The sequence below is a fragment of the Symphodus melops genome (genome assembly GCF_947650265.1).
Source record: "Symphodus melops genome assembly, chromosome: 13".
In the NCBI taxonomy this organism is placed as follows: Eukaryota; Metazoa; Chordata; class Actinopteri; order Labriformes; family Labridae; genus Symphodus; species Symphodus melops.
In genome coordinates this window covers 11375705-11398155 of record NC_136703.1, presented here as the reverse complement: position 1 = coordinate 11398155, position 22451 = coordinate 11375705, and the positions used below count along the sequence as shown (strand labels likewise).

Here is a 22451-nt window from a genome sequence, read left to right as displayed (position 1 = left end):
AGGCAGCCTGACATAGACTACCAAACAGTTTAATGGCAAGTCTTATCCCTGTGACATCTCATATCCATAACTCTTTGTTATAGTCCATTACAAAGGAAGCCCTCAGTTCAGGAAGGAGAAAACCCCAGCTCCATGGGGAATGGCCACTGCAGAAGAGGCTAATGTATTTTAATTCCTCCATCCTATCAGGTGAAGCAGGTCATTTTTGATCATTTTAGGTGGTCCAGACTGCCTCATGGGATCTTTCAGAAAGGGGTATTGAAGTTCGTCTTTCCAACCAGTTACGTTTCGAAACACAGACTCAACCCCATTTGACTGTGGAGCCATTTAGAAGATAAGATTGAGGCTCCTTGTGAGGATTTGCAGGGCAAAGCACTTATTAAAAGTGGTATTAATTTCCAGTAAATTGTTCGAAAACCAGAATTGAAAGCCAGTGATCATAAGTGGGATAGAAATGACCAAATTGGAAAGACTTGTCATTTGATTTTAAAAGAGGCAAATCTGAACCTTCTTCTGTAAACATCCATCAAAAATAATCCTTTCTTTCACAAGACTTGATCGTTAACCCAACATTGTAGTTTCTTTCTTGGACAAATTATTCTCAAAGAAAGAAATCTCAACATGTGTTAAATGGACCTGAGCTTGTGTAGCGCTTTTCTAGTTAATGTGCTTCTTACACCGCTAGTCACACTCATTCACACCAGATGTTGGAGGCTACTATGTAAAGTGTCCATCAGTATTAACTCACCCCATTAATACACATTCACACGCATCGGGTGTAGAATCAGGAGCCGCAGTTGCAACAATTTGGGGTTCAGTGTACTGTATTATTTAAGATCACTGAGCTCGGGATCGAACTCAAAGTCTTATGGCTTATACACAGCCACCGCATATGCCCCATACACATGACAATAATCATGAATTCACTTTCCTCTTGTCATTAACCTGTGTCAGGATATCAGTGTTTAGTATCTTGAGAAATGAATTTGAGTACAAGTTGCTGAACTGTAGTTGCCATTTTCCAAGAATTTTGATAACACCATGCTAAATAAAGCATCAGGTCAACAAACAGTGATTGTCTTGTTCACCTTAGGGGAATTCGTTTTTAGCAATGTGCTATTTCATTGATCCCTGTAGGGATTTTTACGTCATGCCTTCCCCTCTAAGAAGATCCGAGCTGGTAGAGACTTAGTGTTGCTTAAGGATATCTCAGGGAGGCATATTCTTTATTTCAGTCTGACAACTGATGGATGGATTCTGGTACCACAAAACCTGTTATTATCATTTTTCTCTAGAGAGGGAACACAGATTGAGTGGTGATCAGTATGAAGAACGGACCCTTAATTGACTGTGTAGTTTTCCCTGGTGTTTTTTAAGGGCAAGGCATTTAATGTGCTTTAGTTCTCGTTTTTGAGTAATCATCGTCATCCGTCTCTGTTTTTTACTATTGTTGAGATTTTGTATCTTCCCTGAAAAATAAGTAAATGGATAAGGCCTACTTTGCCACATCTATTACTCCTGGCTTTGAAAGTGTTGTGCACATTTGTATCAAACAGAATGTTAAAAGTAGGAAATTGTGACACTTTGCAAGAGTTTACATCATTAACATTGGAACTAGTATGAGATAAGAGAGGTCTTTTATTTAAGCTTGTCTGAACTTACAAGAAACCTTTTTACAAATATGTAAACTGTGCTTTTTTACACCACATATATACACTGATACCAGAGGCTGCAATGTAAAGTGTCCATCAGTAAAGAATAATCCCATTCATACACGGCAGCGGGAGCAGTTTGGGGCTTAGTATCTTGCCCAAGGACACTTCATCAGGTCACTGCAGGAGCTGGGAATCACTGACCTCCTTGTTTAATGATGATAAACTGTGACACTGAGCCTCCAATGCAAAAGAAAATGTTGCATTTGATTGATAAGGAACCATATTCATTAAATTACATGCATTTTAGGATAATAAAACGGTCCTTACCTTTGCTCCATCAAAAACATCCAGAGCTTTCTGCTTACACTTACACTAACATCATGAAGGTGTATTTTTTACAGCCTGTTTACTTGAAAAAAAACAAGATAAGTCGGAAAGTAACATTTACTGTTCTATGATGGAAAGAATGGGAAATTGTTAACCAGAAAAAACACAAGAAGTCGGTAAAAACTTCAGTCACACTCTAAAGAGATGTGAACGATTACCTCCAGTAATTATGGAGATCAAAGAAGAGAGATGAAGGGAAAATGTTTTCTAAACCAGCTGAAATGCTTTGATAACTGGAAAGAAGGATCAAACCTGAACAGAAGTTATTATGAATAAATCCTTTAGTGATGAATCAAGACACGCAAATATGACTGATATATTATAAGGGGTTTACAAAAAAAGGGGTTTGATGGTGTTGTGTAGTCACTTTATACACAAAAAAATCCTTGCAGCTTTTCACACGGAACATTCTGTGCAGCATGTGGCCAGTCTTTGACTAAAGCTGGAGCAGAATGTTATGAGCAGAATGCTTTTTGATACCACAGTGAATAGAATCAATCAAATCATTCACGTTCTTCCTTACCTCAATCACCTGTGACCGGGTCAGTCATTTTATTTTTGAATAAGTGTTTGGCCGTCCCAGGAGTCCTGCATCTTTTCAAACAAATTTCTCACAAAAACGCTTTTTCGTCTTTTATCTACTACCCTTGACTCTGCTGAAAAAGCACCAAAATGGTGCAAAATGAATGCCATTAGGTACGGTATGTTACCTTTCAAGCTCCGTGTGCACTTGTTTTCTGTGTAGTCTGTATTCAAGGCCTCTCCTGGGCTTTTAACAACTTATTCCCATATAGATCTTTTTAATACTCAATATTTCATTTTTTATTTTTTTTTATTTTAATGTTTTAGTGTTTTCAACTTCAATCACTCTGCATCACAGCAGAAAAGTATATTGTAAATATATATTTATATTTTCTTAGAATAAAAGCACAAATCACACTGCATTTTCCTTTTGGATAGTTTCATAAAATATATGACTGAAATTACACAAACAAAGCTATGGATGATTAATTGTAATTGTTGCTCCGAGACAAAACTCTCAATGTTAAAGATAACTACCACATTACAGAAAATGTTGGAAGCATATGCACACAAATTAAACATTTCCATGTTGGTGTTTTATCTTCTATATTTGGCTTTGTGTCATTCAACACCTTGTCTGGTGAAGAGGCAGCATTACACTCTCTCTGTCAGAGGAAATCTCTCAGGCTTGACTGATGACACCAACAGATGAAATAAGTCTTTGTAATTTGGACTTCCGTGTGCAAATTATTAAAAAAGGTTTATTTTATTGCCACACAGCTGGCTGGTTGAATTGCTCTGAAAATGTACAGCTTAATTCAATTTATTTAATATTTATTTATTTATTTTTTAAGATTTATTTTTGGGCATTTTTGCGCCTTTATTGCAGATGAAGGACAGTAGATGGAGACGGGAATCAGGGAGGGAGGGAAAGACATGTGGGAAGGGAGCCACAGGCAGGAGGTGAGCCCGGGCCGCCCGCGTGAGGACTATGGCCTCGATGCATGGTGACGCGTGCACTAACCACTGCGCCACCAGCGCCCCACTTAATTAGATGTTTTTTTAAGAGTAATGCAATTCTGCTTTGAAAGTACATCATGCTGCATTAACCCCCATTGAAAACAGTGTGTTAAAGGAGCAATATGACACGTAGCGTTTAAAATTGATACTGCAGACCACATTCAAAATCACACTGGACAGAGCTGTCTTTCCCCGCCCCCTCTTCCCCAGAGTCCATGTGCACACAGGTTGCCATGACGTAGACACTAACGTTTTATTGTTTGACCAGCTCTCAATTTATTCAAAAGCATCTGCGATATTTATCCTTGTTTTGCCACGTTTTTGGTTGTGGAGGATATCTGTTATCTTTTTAGGTTGGGTAGAATCAGTTATATCTGAACCAGTTGGCCTGCACACTATCATCGGTGCAACTTCTCTGGTTAAAACAAAAAGAGACGACTCAGGACCAGAGTTTTAAATACAGGAGGATATTCTGGCTGTTGCATTGTCGTCAGAGAAGCCAGCACTTCAACATCGTATGTTTCATTAATGTCTGCTGATATACAGTAGAAAGGTTGTTTTATCATTTAATTCAGTAAATATATGAAATAATGGTTTAAGCATCTATGCGGTGAAATTGCATATCAATCTGTAGCTCAGTAATCAGATATTCAGACAATCAGAGTTTTCAGAACAAGTTATATTGGAAATATGGTCCTTTCATTTGAGTCTATATATGTCTACACAATCTAACCTTATATGTTGCGTATGCTATTTCAGTATGTGTAGAACCTTACAGTTCTGTTATTTACAATCCTCCTTCAAGCAGATGAGACTTCTCTCCTATGAAGTGATCTGCTCTCCTCCTGTCATATCATTGCTGAAAAATCAGACTGTAACTCTTCACACTGTGCTTTCCCTTATGTCACCCTAAAGCACAGGGAGCCAATTAAAATTCACCAAGATTAACTCAAGGCGAAAGTTGCAATGCTTAAGGACACTGGACTTCCTCATTTGGAAGAGATTTTTATGCACTTTAATTGTATAGAATACATATTTAGAATAACAGTCACGTAACCTTCAACAAGTAGAGCTGTATTTCTGTCTTCCCCAATTAACGTTACACAGATGCACTGTCAGTCCCACTAATATGGTGACATTCTTATATGTACTGTTCGTCCACAGAGTTACAGTGTTGGATAATGGAAGCCTTCGGATTTCAAATGTTAGTAAAACAGATGCTGGGCTCTACACGTGTGTGGCCAGAAACCAGTTTGGAGTTGCAAGCAGTGCTGGCAGCCTTTTGGTTAAAGGTAAGATATTATTTCCTTGACTATGTTTCATACACTAGACCCCTTTTGTTTACTGCAATGTGAGCTTGATATTTATATTTTATTAAATGCAATAATGAACATAAATTGCACATCTCATCCAACACTAAACACTGAGTACATGAATAATACCGAAACAGAGAATTGAATCTTTTAAAACAGCACAAAAGATTTAATATCAGTAAGGGCTTTTTGGATCCTTGTCATTTATTTGAAGAACTGATCTTATGTTTATGTTATACAATTAATAAGGTTATCTGTTTTACCTTTTCTGGTGATCCTTTTGAACATCAGTCCTCTTCCTCATAACAAACTAACAAATCATTTATGGTTGTCAGTATTTTGGAGGAACACAAAACAAATGAACTTGCACTCTGCTCAAAAGCTACAGACTCAACCAAACCATGCTGCATCTAAAATTAGCGCCACCCATGTATTGAGGCTCAGTCCTCGCGCGCGGGCGGCCCGGGTTCGCGTCCGGCCCGGGTTCGCGTCCGGCCTGTGGCCCATTTCCCGCATGTCTCTCCCCACTCTCTCCCCCCTTTCCGACTCTATCCACCTTCCTCCCTCTATCATTAAAGGCAAAAAAGGCCCAAAACAAATCTTTAAAAAAAAAAAAAAAAAAAATTAGCGCCACCAACCTTCCCTTTACTCTTGATGAACACACAGTGAAGCACACTTTTCAACAAAGACGACCCTCTTTTTACCTGACCGACATCGTCCAATTAGTTGATTGGCAGAGGCAGCAGAAATGGAGACATGAGGCTCATTGCATTCATTTGCCTCAATGTTTAATTCATACCTTTTTTTGCACTATGGCTCATAGCCATGCCCGGCTTGTTTAAGATTTCATCCCATTTAAATTACACACTTCTGCAGTGCAATGGATTTTCTGGGTCTTTCTAAAGAGCAGAATCAACAACAGCACTCTATTAAAATGCCTTTTGGTGATTTCGCTTTACAAGTTTTTTGAATTGCAAATAAGCTTGCATGGAAGCCCAATTTTCACACACCCCACCCCCACCCCAGCTTCTTAATATGTGCCAATAGACCTGCCATACAGTTTGCTTTATAGATAAACAGTAAATGTGTGGTTTTATGGTGTTGTTCAAAGTTGAAGAATTAACGTTTCATCCATAAGCACAGGATATTTCATGTAAAAGCTATAAAACAAAGTGTACAAGTATAAGGTAATCGGAGGAAGAGAGCTTACAGGTATATATGCAAAATACGAGTTATAGGGTTATCGCAACTGGCTCAACATTACAGGTACTCTCCTCTGCACCATCTGTGAGCCAGTGGAATCGCTATCTCCTTCTCCCTCCCTCAAGGCACCCCTCGCCAAACAGGACATGGACATTTCCCTTCCCAACCTCATACCTGACAAAGTCCTCTGGTATAGAGGTACCAAGCAAATGATCCTGATGGAACTTACAGTACTCTACGAAGTGAGGATTGAGGAAGAACATGAGTGCAAGTTCAAGAAATATCAGACTCTCATCCTCAACAGCCAGATTAATGGGTGGGTGGCTAGGAAATGGCTGATAGCCAATATCCCCAAGCCAGCAAAGGCAGCATCCCGGTGGATTTGGATGAAGGGGTCGTTGCACTTTCCCCTCACTGAGAAGGTAGATGGAACAAGGACCATTAGTATGTAATTTCACCCAGTTGTGTCAGGATCTGGTCATGCTGATGCCTGAATTTACCATCTGCCACTTACAAATGAAGAGAAGACATGCTCCAGGTTAGCTGGTCTTCCACACTACGTGCAGCTGGGCCTTTTGCCTTTCTTTTCTTCCCTGCATACCTCCTTTTGAACCATGATGCGGCATTTCTTTAGAATAGCCTTTTTCCAGCTTGCCCCAGTGGATCAACCTAGCTTGGCCTGGCCTGGGTCACTGCCCCAACAATGTCATGGGGAAAGCGATCTTCCACCTCCCTCAGCACTCTGCTGGCTGACTACTTGCGATCTGTTCTGATCTCAATGTCTGCCTGGCGCACTCTTTCATCTTTGCTGTCTCACAGCATCATGGCCTGGCAGGTTTTTGTTGCCTTGTACTGTACTTCTCCACTACTGATGTTACTGGCAGCTGCAGCTTGTTGCCTGGGCTGTACGCGCCAATGGAGCAGAATCTTCTTGGGGACCCCAAGGCTTAATACTTTCACAGTAGTCCACTCTTCTCCAGAGATGTCAACCAGGTCTCAGCTTGATTGAGCATCTCCTTTACACTCTGCTTGTCACTGAGGTTCGCCCTATGCCACTTCCCCAAGCTCTTAACCAGTTTCTCCTGCACTGTTGTCTTTGATCTTAAAGCAAAACTGATCCTGGGCACGTCCCTTCCTTAGTACTAGGCTTCAGGATTTTGAAGATTTGAACTCCATCCTTGCCCACTTGGTGAGCTCAACCAAGTCCTTCAAAATCCATCTCCCTTCAGATACTGATTTCACTGTAATGGTGAGGTTGTCCTTGAATGCCCTTATGGGAACCTGTTGGATACCACTTTCCAGGACAGCCCCCCGACTTAACTTCTCTGTTGACAAGAAGGTTCACTGTGCAGAAAACAGAATCACTGAGATTTTGCAACTAGTGACAATAACCACTAGTCTATGCCAGTAAATAAGTTAAAAACTTAAAGAAAATTGTATTGACATGCTTTTGATAAATATATAGATTTTAAACAATATTTTATTAAATTTTAAATAACAGAACAAAATAAGGAACCAGTCAGCACAAGATCCATCCAATCAAATATACAGATTGCAAAGACAACAATGGTCATCACATGGACCAACACATGGATTACATTATAATTATCTATACTATATTTAACTATACTAAAATATATAGATTTTATTGTGTAGTTTGTGTTGGTGTAGTATTGTGTAGTTTCTAAAACTACATTACAATGCCAAGAGCCCAAGGTAACATTTTAAATTTGTTTATATGGTTTCTACGGCAGTACAAAATCATCTATTTATTAACAAATTCCATGAAATTCTTGTAATCAGTAAAATATGAATTCATCAATTACAACATAAGATGAGAATTTGTTTTGAGTTGATGATGCCATGATAAATACTGAAAGACAGTGCTGTTCTCCTGTACAGATAATTTCAGGGAAATTAATATTAGATGTTATTATTTGAACATCCTGAACCATAGTCCTATGATTTAAATGTCATTATTTCAGACATAAGGGCATAAAACCTCTTTCACAGTGATCGATATTCTGATCCACATGTAAACAACAGTTTACACTTGCATATAGCTATACAATTAAGCGGCTCTTGGTGGTCGCTACATATAGTACACTTTCATTTCATTGGTTTACAGATGGAGAACAGCATGCACGTTGCACACTGTGGGAACGAGGCAGCCAATTTGTGATTTTCCTTCCAGTCATAGCAGGACATGAGCATGACAGCTTTGCAATCCACGGCAGAAAGTTTAACCATACTCATTTTGCATCCGTTGCCAAACTTTCCTGAGACTTACCTGGAATGCACTGCCATGGCCAGTCGGTTCTCCTTAGAGGGTGTGAGATAAACAAGCTGGCTTGTTTTGACAGAGCTGAATATAGACCTTTACTCCCCCTGACATGCTGCATTGGCTTGCCTTTCTATTAGATGCTTATGACATGCATGCATAATTCACTGTGGACTGCTGTATGGGCCTCTCAGCCTCTGCTATATTCTGTGCACCGCATTGCTGTTGAATGCGACACCCAGACGAGAAATACCAAAGATTATGTTAACGCACACCACGCTGAGGATGAAATAGGATGGCTTTTTGTGTCTGCACAGACAGAGCCAAATTATAGACTCGGATGTGACCTACCCTAATAGTTGAGTTTTTTCCTTTTGTTTGTTTATTTCACTTCCTTTCTGTTATAAGTGATATATTACACCATATTAAACTTCTGAAAGTGATGTGATGTAAGCAGTGCCAGATTCAAAAGTAGTTTATCTTGTATGGATGATCTATCAGAAAGAGTCTGGCAGGGGGTGGGATTATTTTTAAATGTCACATGTTTTCAGAATATTTCCTCATTGCCAGGGAAACAAAGAAATGAAACCAATCTATGAATGGTGATAGATAGTGATAGAAAAGTCTATCTACAGTCACAGCCCCTATCTACAGTCACAGCCCCATGGTGTCCCTACAGGTCTCAGTAGGGACACCATGTATTGGTCAGGGAACCCTGCTTGGAAGAGAAATACAGTTTAGGTGGCTTCATCTGTATTCTGATAGTAGACATGTCCTCTATTAAAATGCTGCTCCCTGTTTACAGAGCCATCCGTGATCACAAGTCCAGCAGGTCATCTCGACGTCACAGTGGGCGAAAGCATTGTGCTGCCCTGCCAGGTGTCCCATGACCCTACACTGGATCTCAAGTTCACCTGGTTCTTCAATGAGCAGCTCATCCACTTTGGAAGCCACTGGGCTCATTTTGAAAAAGTTGGTGGGGTAAGTGCTCTCACATTTTTACGACTTCTGTGTCTTTGTAACACTGTCGTTGAATCTGAAGAAAAGAGTGTTGCAGCTTAGTAGTCTTACAAAAACATCTCCCTGATAAGAGATCTTTGTACACAACTTTTGCAGAGTGGAGTTGTGAAAATTACATTTGAACCCTACACTGTGGCAGAGTATACTTGAAGCACGAGATTCTAAAGTCCTAACGTTTCCTGAGTTTAAAAAAATTTACAAGCTCGTCTACATCCTCTTGAAAGTGTGCATGCCTCCACTTGAACATAGTGACTCTGTGCTTATGATTCTAACTCTTAGAAAAAGTTCAAGCATTTGAAAACAGGCTTTAAGGCTAGCCACAAGTAAAATGAGGCACTCTTACAGACACTCACTTAGCTTCATTTCAGAATTTTCACATGTATACAGTACTTTAATGTAACTCTTAAGGAGACACAACTTGAATGCATTGCTTATTAAGAGAGGTACTATTTAAATACCATTAAGATCATCATTAACATATTTAAATTGTATTCTCTACAGCTTTAGTTCAGCTTTATCTTCTAAAAAGAAAAATATCAAACGCCATTCATGATGAATCAACCTGATTTAATTCATTTTTTGACTGATTTGTAACTGTTCCACATGTTAAAAACACCTTCTACATGGAGAAAAGCAACAACCAAGGAATTTATTATGCAATGCTCAGCCATCCATTACATTTGATCATCTAAGACTAAACATGTATTTGTCTTTAATTAGTAAAAGCAATTATGAGGGTTGGCTTCTTCATCACCTCATATTGTTGTTTTTCATTTGGTACGGTCATTAACAGCAGCAGAAAGCATTATAATAACATGTAGCTCTGCGGTTAATTCAAACATTTAAGTCCTCCTCACTGCTGATATGTTGTTTTAAAGAAACTGTGGACATATTAAGGGGAAGTTGTGGTTCGCACTTGTTCTACAGACATGCTTCTCACACTCACAGGCCTGAATCACACAAATGCACAAGCCTGATCTGTGGACATAGTTTGCTCAAGGGCACCTCGGCAGTGCTTGAAACGTGGTCTGGCACCTCTCCTAATGCCCCAACGGAAATTTGTCTTGCACCTGAGGGCATTAAAACACTAAACAAACAAAAAAACAAGACAGCATAACCAAAATAATAAAAGCATATAAAACACACTAAAACATACACAAAACTAAAAGAGGGATTTTAGTGGCAAGTTAAACAAAGTGCAGAGTGCCAAGTACATAATGTATAGTCAGAGCTTGTTAAGCAGCTGGATGCTGCAGAGTACAAACAATGTAATGCCTCTTTTAGTCCTCATTCTGGGCATTCCTGGGCATTCTGTACCTGCGCCCTGAAGTCAAGACTTCATACTCCAACCAAAGGGGGTGCAGAGGGTCAGCTGTGATCTTATTGGCTAAATGCAATGTGTACCAGTCTGTTAGGTCAGAAATGCAGCACATTTGCTTCCCAGTTATCTAAAATAAAATAAAAAACGTTTCTTTAGTTTTCTTTGTATAATGTGCTCAAAACATTTCATAACAAATGATGTTAGAGCAATGGGTCTAAAATCATTGAATTGAGAGGGGCATGTCTTATTTGGTAATGGGATAATTTAAGATATTTTCCAAGAACTAGGAATTACTTCTGAATTTAATGAAGCCTGAACACAGGCCCTAGCTGCTCACTGCATTTTTTTTTTTTTGCGTATTACCTTCACATCAGGGCCAATGGATTTCCTCACATTTATCTTGGAGAAGGCAAACTGCACTTCCTCAATTGTTACCTTAATAGGAGTGCCATCTTTTCTCCAGTCTGCCTCAGGCTCCAAAGGGGATTGACGATCAGTCTGAAATCGTGCAAAGAAATTTTTTGTCATTGGCAAATTGAATTGTATATGAAAAATTTTTCTGCTGACCGTTAAGGCCAACCGTTGTTTCAATTCCATGCCACGCCTCCCTTCCTTAGTTTTCTGTAAGGAGTTGCTCAACTTTAGCTTTGTAGTTCCTTTTTGCTTTGTTGATTTTTATTTGTATATTTCTTTGTATTAGTTTCCCTTTATTTCTGTCATTTATCTTAAAAGTTTGTTCTTTTTCAATTAAAAGCTTTTTTAGCTCACCAGTTAGCTAGGGTTTAGTGTTTGCATAGGTTTTTTATGTAGGCATCACATTGTATACACAGAAATGTATTTATGCTTATTTATGTCTGTGCATTCAAACACTTCACAGTCGGTACATTTAAAACAGCCTTGTAAAGCGAGTACACTTTCCTCATCCCACACAGATCTTTTGTTTTTTCAGTTTTCATCTGTATGATGAGTTGCAGAAACACAGTTTCATGGTCAGATGCACCTATTGGTGGCTTCCTGGTTGCCTTGGAGCCTGATTTAATATTGCCATAGCAGAGATTGATGGTTTTTGTTCTTATTATGTGAAATGTAATGTATTGTTGGTATACTTGCAATGGCAACACTGATGGTAACCATCAGCCAATAAAGTCTACCAATATAATTTTTGGTGTATCGGTAGAGATTGCTTCCAGATTCTGAACATGCTGGTAAATTGTCTCGCTGGCACACTTAAAGTTTGCATCTGGGGAAAATTTGGAATTTGGAAAGATTTTCGTGACATTGGTTATGTAAACCAATGTCACGAAAATCTTTCCAAATTCCCGTGGCAACTATGTTAGCCTGAGTGAAACTGAGAGGAGCTCAATATCAGCTGTGTTTACTGCATGCCTCACGATGTGGTTTTTGCACCATTTGCTTTTTAGTGGATGTGCAGGGGCTGTCATGGTTGACACATATCTGTAACATCGCGTGGAGGCCGGGGACAGTGGCTCTGGACTGGCAGACCAGGGTGGTGGTCCCTCTTTTCAAGAAGGGGGATCAGAGTGTGTGTTCCAACTATCAGGGAATCACGCTCCTCAGCCCCCCTAGGAAAGTCTATTCCAGGGTACTGGAGAGGAGGATCATTAGGCCATTAGTTAAACCTCGGATCCAAGAGTAACAATACAGTTTTTGTCCTGTCTGCGGTACAGAGGACCAGCTATACACTATTCATTGGGTGCTCGAGGGTTCTGGGAGTTTGCCCAACCAGTCCACATGTGCTTTGTGGATCTGGAGAAGGCATTTGACAGTGTCCCCAGTGGCATCCTTTGCTGAGGGCGCTCCGATTCCTGTATGACCGATGCAGGAGCCCTTTGTCACCAATTCTCTTCACAACCTTTACGGATAGAATTTCTAGGTGCAGCCAGGGGCAGGAGGGGTTCTGGTTTGGGGACCACATGATCTCGTCTCTGCTTTTTGCGGATGGTGTAGTCTTGTTCGCTCTATCGAACCTGGACCTCCAGCGCATCTGATTTCGAGATGATGGCAGACATCCTCGATCACCACATTGATGCCTCTAAACTTGAACCAGCAACCCTCCTGTCAAAGTCTTTCTTCACCTGCCTTTAATCTGCTGGTACGAAACAAACTATGTAATGTATCCTACAGGAGTCATCAAAAACAAAACCAGAAGCCTCCAACAAATCTTACAACCCCGTCATCGTTACCGGCATCTTACTTTCTTGTCGGTTGTGTAACATTTTGCTGCTTCAGATAGACAAATGCTGCTCCTTTTATTTTGTTTTTATCTTTACACACAACTTTTGAATTTGTAATCAAAAGCCAACCAGCATGATTACTTTGTTTCAAAGCAACCAGCATGATTACTTTGCAGACCTAACTTAATATGCAAGCTTTTTATCTGCTGTACATAACATTTGCCAAAGTGAGGTATGTTTGATGCATTCTTACCCCAGTTACATTATTTTAATGATGGCAGTTTTCAACAGACTGAAGGGCTTGCAGCAACTGAATTGTAATTCTCTAAAATGACCCTAATTATACATCAAAGTAATTATCAAGTCTCATCCTGTTTCACAGTTCCCGTCCTTTCATAGATAAGACATTAATTCAACATTAGCTCTTAAGTTAAAGTTCAAAGCAAATAATGGATCCGGCATTGGATGTTTGTCTGTAAAGTACATAAAATCCGAGTGAATAAAGGATAGAGCTGAAAGAAGCTTTTCTTACTTCCCCACAAATAGCTTCCATCATAAATGATCATGAAAACTTTCACTCAGTCACTTGATGAGTCCCTGGACTTCTGATGAATGTAATGAACTGAATGCCAAATAAGTTACCGATGGCTCTGGTTTCTGCTATCATTTTACTTCAGTTGCTGTCATTTGACTTTTTTCCCTAAATTCTGCATTTAGCGCTCTTCTGGAGACATCATGATCCGGAACATTCAACTGAGGCATGCTGGGAAATATACGTGTGCAGTTCAGACCAAGGTGGACAGTGTCTCTATTGCTACTGATGTGGTAGTCAGAGGTAAGGATGTGCCGCAAACTCTGTTTAAGAAAAAATCTAAACTTCAAGTCAGTTTTGATGTTGAATACTTATCAGTTAAGGCTTTTGGGTGCCACTGCAGCGATGCAGTACCAGCCCCTTAAAAATACAACACAACAGGGCCACAGCAGATGGGGAGTATCACGAAAAGGCTCAGTTATCTTCTGTCTCCCATGTGCTATACCACACATTAAGTCCCTGTTGCAAACCCTGTGTTTGCAAGAAATAACTTTCTTCTATATTAAAACATTCATGTAAAAACTAATTATAAAAGCAGACACTGTGGCAATGGTCTTTTATGAAATAAAAAAGCCTTCCCCGAAGAAAAGCTTCACAATAAATTTCATATCCATCTGAAAACGCCCACCCTGTCTTTACTATACATTATCCTGTGTGACTGAACTCTGACCAAATATCCCCCCAGGTCCTCCAGGCCCCCCTGTGGACTGTCAGATGACTGATGTGACAGAGACCACTGCCTCTGTGTCCTGGGGACCTGGTATGGACAACCACAGCCCAATCCTCAGCTTCACCATTCAGGCCAGAACGCCTTTCTCTCTCGGGTGGCAGGCTGTTACCACCGGTACGTTGTATACTGGTACCAATAGTCTGTGTGAAGGTGGTTTTAGTAAGAAGTTAACTGTGTAGGTAAAACTGAGCTGTGCGTGTCTTGTATCATTTTCAAATAGACACATGAAATAACAGTAAATAACACATCACCAGCTTGGCTCATGTGTCATAGCAGATCTTGCAGGGCTTTGATGAAAGGTTATTTCTCTGTTGTCTCTTAGTTCCTGAAATGCTCGGGGGGAAGCAGCTGTCAGCCACTGTCATTGACTTGAGTCCCTGGGTGGATTACGAGTTCAGAGTCCTGGCAACCAACAGCATTGGAACAGGAGAGCCCAGCAAACCCTCCAAAAAGGCCCGCACCAAAGAAATGTGTATGTATCAGAAGCTGTTTTCATTTTTCACTGCTGTCAACCATGACACAAATTGTTTGCAAATTATGCACATAATACATAGTGTGATCCTACTTCAGGAAGGCAATTAGAGCCCTTCAAAGAACGGTATAGTACCAGTGCATTTCAGAGCATTCGCTGCTTCCTCACGGCACAAAACAAATAAATGACCTGAATTCTCAACAAATGTGTTTATGGCTGGCAGCTTCACTTTGACGGTGTTGTTAGAGAGGGAGAAACAACTCCTCTTTCAGGTAGTGTAAATAACATAAGTTATGTTTGGTGGAGAAACAACATCCAACAAATTGTGTGTAAAATGAGATCTAGTTTAAAATTTTACTATCTTATCATCCAATCCAAATCAGTTTGTGTAACACATTGATGCAGGTACATTCATCTACTTACACATCTGCACAGATTAGCACACTTTAACATATAATCACAAAATACTGATAAGCATTAACAAAGTGTGTGATTAACAAAGAAAGCAACATAGCATGTTTGGGTGCATTCTGGGTATTTTAGCTTCAGATGCAATGCATCTGGTTTGCTGTTTTTTACCATTGTGTATTTCCTGACTCTGACAATAATAAAGTGGGTCAATGTTTACATAGATTCATACTTGAGGGTATGAATCTGTAAACATAACACTCTATTAGTTGGATACGTTTATTCCCTACAACTTTTTCGCTGTAATGGAGTCCTTTTGTATCACTGATAACTTAATTATCATGTTACCATACTTAACTTAGTACTTAATTAACATTAATTCAGTGCTATCTCTTAAAGTGAGGTATGATGACTTTCCACTTTGGACCTGGCTTGACAATACAGAGTGTTTTCTAACTCAGTGGTTGATCTGTTAGTACCCAGGGTGACTCCCGGCAGAGTGAATGGCGGGGGTGGTGGACGTTCAGAGCTGGTCATCACTTGGGAGGTAAAGATCTGTTTTTCCATGTATAGAATAAAGAGGCTTTAACGAATGACTTTCTGCTCAGTGTCTCAAGATATGTTGATCTGTGTTTGTAATTGCCTTGTGTTTTGTGTCTGTAATTTGTTAAATGTGTTGCTGCCTGTCTTGGCCACGACGAGCTTATAAATTCGATTACTATTTTCAATTAGGTTTACATTTTTTGACATGTTGAATGTTAATGTTTTTTATTTAAATAACAATATTCAAATATTGTTATAGTGTTTCAGTAAGCAATAATACTCATCCCCATGTGCTACCTTTATTCAGATAACAGAAATGGACTTTGGTATGAAAACACATAATGTTTAATTGAAATGTGGGATGTTAACTCTTTCATACTGAATTACACAAAACAGGAATGACAATATTGCTTTGGAAACTGCACTTTGATATAATTCTTCTTGGATTTCTGGCATTAATTTCACATGTCTCTAAATGTAGAATATAATATGTATTAAGAACAACTTTACAGCTCTGCAGGAAAGTTTTTATTTTAATTCTCTTCAATGTAAAAACACTTAACCAGACAGAGTTTAGGCAGGGTCTCCAAGTACAGTACCAACCTCAGCACTTTTTCTCTAAGTGCCCTAATCCCTGCATAGCTTCTTTTTTTTCAGTATAATATCTGTAGGACTAGTCATTTTGAGTCATCCCTCTGAGTCATCTCATGCCTCTTTAGCCTGTTCCCGAGGAGCTGCAGAGCGGCCCAGGTTTTGGCTATGTGGTGGCTTTCCGCCCACTCGGGGCGCAGGGCTGGATGCAGGCTGCTGTCACATCTCCCGACGCCTCAAGATATGTCTTCAAGAATGAGAGTATCCCTCCCTTCTCTCCATATCAAGTCAAAGTCGGGGTGTACAACAACAAGGGAGAGGGCCCTTTTAGTCCAGTGACCACCATCTACTCAGCAGAGGAAGGTTTGTAGGATCACAACCAAAAAATCTAAATTTTGTGCATTAAGTCATGACAATACATATAAAATACTGTATTGTGTTTCAGAAAATACTTTTCAGGGTCTGTCATGTTTAGTTCTACTGAGAGACTGATTCCTTGAAGCTACTAGCGGGCAGTGACAGCATTACAAAGTTTGGGTTTGACGTTAATACTAAAAAAAAAAGAAATGCTGAAGCGTAATTCATTTCCTAAGTTTATTTGTTAGTATTCCATGAAGCACACGTCTAATTATTACATGTCTTGTAAACATGTACATCTACAGGAACATCTTTTCTTTTGGACTAAATAACCGTTATTTGATTCAGATCCAACACAGACGCCTTTACTAGATATTGTGCTTTGATGTAAAACAACCTAGAAAAGTGGCAATTCATGTTTAAATAATATCAACTTTTAAACACACACAAAAAAAAAAACGGAACTTAATGTCAAAGTAGACTCTCCTACTAATATGTTATATGGGTGGACTGGATGGAGCTGCTGTAAATTCAGTAAGTCATACTGTAGATGTGGGAGTACTAAATCCTTTGTCTTCTTTCATATCATCACTATTCTGCTTACCTTTCAGAGCCCAATAGAGCCCCAGGGAGGCTGAGGGCCAAGAGTGTATCAGCATCGGAGGTGGAGGTCACCTGGAAGCCACTGGCCTGGAGCAACAACCGCAGACGCATCCTGGGCTACGAGGTCAAACCAGCACAAACCCACGCAGTAGAATTAATAGCAATATAGTGAACAGTGCCGACAGCTGATGGCATTCTGTTTTTTTTTTAATTGAATACCCTTTTTGTCCTTTAAATTATTCATTCACAAACTTTGGTATTGATGAATTCCTTCAGCATGCAAACCCAAGAATGTTCTGTTAAACATGGATATGTTCAGTAAGAAGCCAGACCTAATCTACTAAACTAAAACCTGTGTATTTGTGCGTTTGTAGTTACAGTACTGGGGTGAAAGGAAGAAGCAGGACACAGCCAGTGTGATCAGGACAGTGGGGAATAAAACTTCAGTACTCATCAGGGATCTGGAGGGCAGCAGTACCTATTACCTGTCCCTGCAGGCTTACAACAGCGCTGGAGTTGGTCCACAGAGCGTCATAGTCAATGTCACAACCAAGAAACCACGTAAGTGCTCAGAACATATTATGAAGTACTGTCCGTGTCTTCTGTTAGTGTTTTTCCCCTCTAGCTAAAGGAACACGGTCCCTTTTGGTATACTCACTTTGACAATCATTTTTCACTGTAGGAGTGAAAGCAGGGAATATTTAGGTACCATGTTGAGGTTTCTTGTTGATCAACTGCAATATTTATGAGACACCCTGGAGCTGGATAGCTGAAGGCACTTATCACACAAAGGCAGCAGCAGTTTGACTCCTGGCCCGGGGACTTTTGTTGCCTGTCAAACCACTCTCTCATTTTATTTTAGTATTTTATAGTATCAAAATGAAGCCTAAGATGCAAAAAAAAAAAAAAAAGAAGTGTTTCCGACCAATGCATTTTTTTTTTTTAAATGAGGTATATAGATCTGTCAAAGCAGTTTTCCCGCTCATCAGACTTATTTTTTAACATATGAACCTGTATTTTCACATTAGTTCATATTGTTTGTAATTAATCCTCTTTGCTCTGCTATTTAATTGTTTCTTGTCTACTGTAAGTCTTTCATTTTGATACTTTTTATGTATGTGAGAGATGTCATAAAGCCATCTTTCACTTAATAGACAGGGCTTATCTTTGATGTAAAAGGGATGTATAATTTATGGTCACACTGTGCCATGTGACACGCAGGCTTTACTCAAATGATGAGCTGTCTCCTGCTTAAATATTCCCTGTAAACATCGCCTAAATGAAGTCCTCTTTACATTTCACAGTTTTCGTCCTATATTTCACGATCATGCCTGTGAGCGTAGAGTATTAGTTTGCAGAGCACCAGAGTCTAACAAAACAAGGGACCATCATTAAAACAATGATTCATGGAAACACTAGGGATGAAAACCTTCATGTTGTGTCACAGATGTTCCGCATATTATGTTCATATAAGATGACATTAATTAACGTCGCAGTTATAACACATCTGTTAAACACTTTCCCCGGCCAGCCCCCTCACAAATGTGAGTCTGTTCTCACTCCAACACACAAGTACACACATATTCCTCGAGTCAGTGCTCCCCACTAACGGTAGGATGATAAACTGATAATGAGAAATCTCCTTCATGCTGAGTTGGTTCTGGACTTTGCTATTTATTGACCGGTTTGCTTCTTGTTTTTCTCCCGCCTCTTCCTGTCCTTCTCCTCCCCTTTTCGTCCTCCCCCAGCTCCGAGTCAGGCCCCGGACAAAATCATGTGGAACACCTCCAACTCCAAGGTCATCCTGAGGTGGGACCAAGTGCATGCTCTGGAAAATGAGTCAGAAGTCACAGGATATAAGGTAAAAAGTTTTAGACCTCTCTTCTCAAACTGGATTAGCTCTATCTATTTCAAGTGAATAGCTGCTGAATTGCAATTTAATTGGTGATACAGAAATCCATGTCCCTCCTGTATTATTCTGAAACTGTGTATTAATCCCATTTTAAAGTCTTAAATTGCCCATTTTCCTCAGAATAACCGTCCCTTGATGAACCTTTCCACATAATTTCAGCCACACACATATAAATCTATAACTTCTCTGATTGTTGCTCAAGGGGGAGCTGTACGGTAAGGTACAATTCTAGCTGCAACTGAAAAATCTGTTTTGATGCATTTCTACTTTTCCCTTATCTGTGCTGCACTGTCACCCGTGGTGGTCAAATTCATATCTACCTTTAGATGAATCCTTTTTAGTGTCACAAAGCACATCACTTTTTATAGAACTGTCAGACAGAAACAGACACAGGGATTTAAAAAAAACAGATTTCAACAAGAACACTCTGAAACCCCTCTTATGATGATATACTTGTGTACTTGGAAGGACCACATGCCATGCCTCACACTGCTATCATCTTTCCCGATGTGCTTCCTGCAGGTGATGTACAGCCAGGACAAACACAGCCGTCCCAGCGTGGTTGAGACGAACACCACCTCCTTGGAGTTGTCGCTGCCAGTCAACCAGGACTACGTCATCCAGATTAAACCCTTCAGTGAGGGAGGGGAAGGCATCAGCAGCAGCCAAATCACCATTCCCAAGATGGCAGGTGGGACATTGCTGAGATATATAGCACAACATGTTGTCAGCTTTCAATTGCAACAGTTTGTTTACAGTTTTTCATCTTCCTAATTGACTTTCCCTTTGTGAGATCATTCCCAATGAACGTAGATGGAATGTAACATTGTTGCAATTGAAGTGTGAAAATGCACTCGAACACCCCAAATACAGTATCTCATGACGAGGAATTCATGCGTCATGAGCTGGCTCTTTTGATGCCACTACCTGCAGAGATGTTCTATCTCTTGATATCTATCTTTGTTCATTAAATGTAACTTCAAAATGATCTTTATATAAGCCATGTCTTTTTGCAGCTAAGTTTGATTTTTTTTTTTTGTGTTAACAGTTGTCTTAGAAAAAAACTACTCAGTCAGAAAAGTATATCATCAAACAACAAAATGGTTTCAGACATCACAAGAGTTTTGCCAGTAGCTCGGGTGGTTTGAGATAGTCCTTTTCAATCTTTTGTGTTGCTGTGCCCACCCCACATGTCCTCTAACTAAGGCCTTTAACTAAGCACAGTGCACCAGTGCCATCTATAGTTCCAGTTTTGTATTGCACCAGTGTAGTTCTTTGTACTGAATGCATGTTATAAGGCTTACTTTTTTCTTCTTGTTTTTTTTGGCGTGATATGTTATGTATCATTATATTTATATATTAAGCACTTAATGTCCAAACCAAAATTAAAGCCATGTATAAACCATTTACTTTATCCTTATTTGTTTGTGTATTTCAGGCTCCATAGCCATAGGAGCAGCCCCTGGGTCTTCGGCATGTCTCATTGTCAACCTTGCAGCGTTAATCCTCACAGTGAGGACTGTGCTATGACAAACATTTGCACGAACAAGGTTGTACAGCTGCTTATTAAGAGGAGAATCAGCAGGTCACTGACAACAAGAGGCTGACAGCCACTTTTCCACCTGCCCTCTTCCCTACCCTGCCGTGTCTTCACTCTTCTTTCTACAGAGATCGCTCTGTGAGGAAGGTTCTTTCCCTCCACCCTTCTGAAAGAGTTATTGAAAAGAAACTGGCTCTTTCAGACATTGCTTTTATGGAAATGAAAGGATGTGTGACAGCACTATAGTCCTTTTGAAGATGTTTTGCCCTTTGCTTTCCTCTTACCTGAAACCGAATGATATTCTCATATGGTTTTAACCTTGGAAGGCTGGCTGGGTCTGATGCACAAAAGGACATGTATATGTTTTCTTTGTGGGACTGTGAAAGCTCTGTTTAATAGATATGTTTGTACCTCTGAAATTTTCTTGGTCGATTTTATCCTTATTGGAGATGGAGGATACCTTATGCCCTTGCATAGCTCATATTTATGTGAGTGAGGTTATAGTCAAGACAAGAAAGGAGTGGCGTCTTGTCCTTCCTCTGTTTGGATCGTCCTTGGAAAGCTCCCTGCTCTGTCTAAGAAGAAACACAACTGTTACTAATCCCTTCACCAGGAAGCGGAGCCTCATTGCTTCATGACAAACCAGAATATGGGACCTTTGTAACTTTGCCTGGATTTTATTCCTGCTTTTACGTTACATCTGAACCTCAAATTTGCCATGAAACTGACTGTAACCAAAGGTTTTGAGCCGAAAAGGATCAGTTCCATCTGTTGTATCATTTGTGAGAAAATGCAGCGTGTACACCCAGTATGGCTTCCATTGTAAACAGCAGGCTTGTGTTGATTAATTGATGTCTTACCTTCCTTCCTCATTCATGTTAAATGTTTAACAAAGGCTCGCTGAGCAGCACAGTCCACATTGTTAAACACTGTATGTATGAAATCCTCAGGTCCCAAATGAGCCTTAAGTCTTATGATTATCCTCCATGTTGTTATTATTCTCAAGTCGTTTATTTATTTCTGTCCTTTGTTTATCCACATTGTGGTTTGGCTCACTCATTATTTAATTTATGAATAACTGACCTTACTGTAATCTCTGTTGAGATTTGACACTTTTGTTACTTTTAGATCATATTTGGGCATTTTGGGCTCAGAAAAAATACAGGCCTTTGTCCCCTCTCCTTCATGATGAGCATTGTAATACAGTAAAAGCGCCAGTGATGACTGACTTTTCTAACATGGCGTGTTATTAAGTAGGGATGGTGTTTTCCCATCAGCTGCTGTTTGGCCTGGGATCGGTCAGTGTATGTACCCTACGCTGCTTCGGATGTCTAAACAGATCAAACTGCTTTTAATAAACATGATGCCATTTTCCTCATCTCTTCCTTTAATTCCATAAAAGATCTCACCAGAGGAGGTTTTTAAGTAAAACTCATGTGATCTCACTCAACTAAGATCATGAGAGTTAACACCGGAGAAAAGAATCTTACAAGTCATCATTAAGGTAAGCTTCTTGCTGTCAAACTTCATCTCAGGCTGACAATAAAGTTGAAATTCATAAAAAAAAAAATAAAAAAAAGTAGCCTTGCTTAAATGTTTAAAGACAAATCTTCAGCCCGCAAGAATCTTCAGCAGGCATTCTTTGTATTTTCACAAGCCTGAGTTGGAGAAAGAGATTCACGCTCTTTGTGCAGAACTTATGTGACGTTGCGCCCCCGGGGGACACAGCATTACCATCTTTTCTTTGCTGATCTTGTCCTGGCTTTAAAAGTACCTACATAGAAAT

At 39.8% G+C, this 22451-nt stretch overlaps 1 protein-coding gene and 1 long non-coding RNA gene across 2 annotated transcripts in view; both read left to right on the top strand.

Moving 5' to 3' along the window:
• The window catches only part of cntn3a.1 (contactin 3a, tandem duplicate 1), a 76481-nt gene extending 54443 nt beyond the window's left edge, over positions 1 to 22038 (top strand). Inside the window, exons 12-23 of the mRNA XM_079358678.1 lie at positions 4749 to 4876; positions 9187 to 9362; positions 13635 to 13752; positions 14195 to 14353; positions 14562 to 14711; positions 15596 to 15666; positions 16382 to 16616; positions 17222 to 17337; positions 17588 to 17774; positions 18962 to 19074; positions 19648 to 19816; positions 20564 to 22038. Coding sequence (XP_079214804.1) covers positions 4749 to 4876; positions 9187 to 9362; positions 13635 to 13752; positions 14195 to 14353; positions 14562 to 14711; positions 15596 to 15666; positions 16382 to 16616; positions 17222 to 17337; positions 17588 to 17774; positions 18962 to 19074; positions 19648 to 19816; positions 20564 to 20655 — 1714 coding nt within the window. The 3' untranslated portion in view covers positions 20656 to 22038. The remainder of the gene's footprint in view (positions 1 to 4748; positions 4877 to 9186; positions 9363 to 13634; positions 13753 to 14194; positions 14354 to 14561; positions 14712 to 15595; positions 15667 to 16381; positions 16617 to 17221; positions 17338 to 17587; positions 17775 to 18961; positions 19075 to 19647; positions 19817 to 20563) is intronic.
• LOC306833430 lies at positions 1437 to 1851 on the top strand. Its single transcript, XR_013780353.1, has 2 exons — positions 1437 to 1480; positions 1571 to 1851. It is a non-coding gene; the product is annotated as an uncharacterized lncRNA (long non-coding RNA).
• Positions 22039 to 22451: the final 413 nt, after the last annotated feature.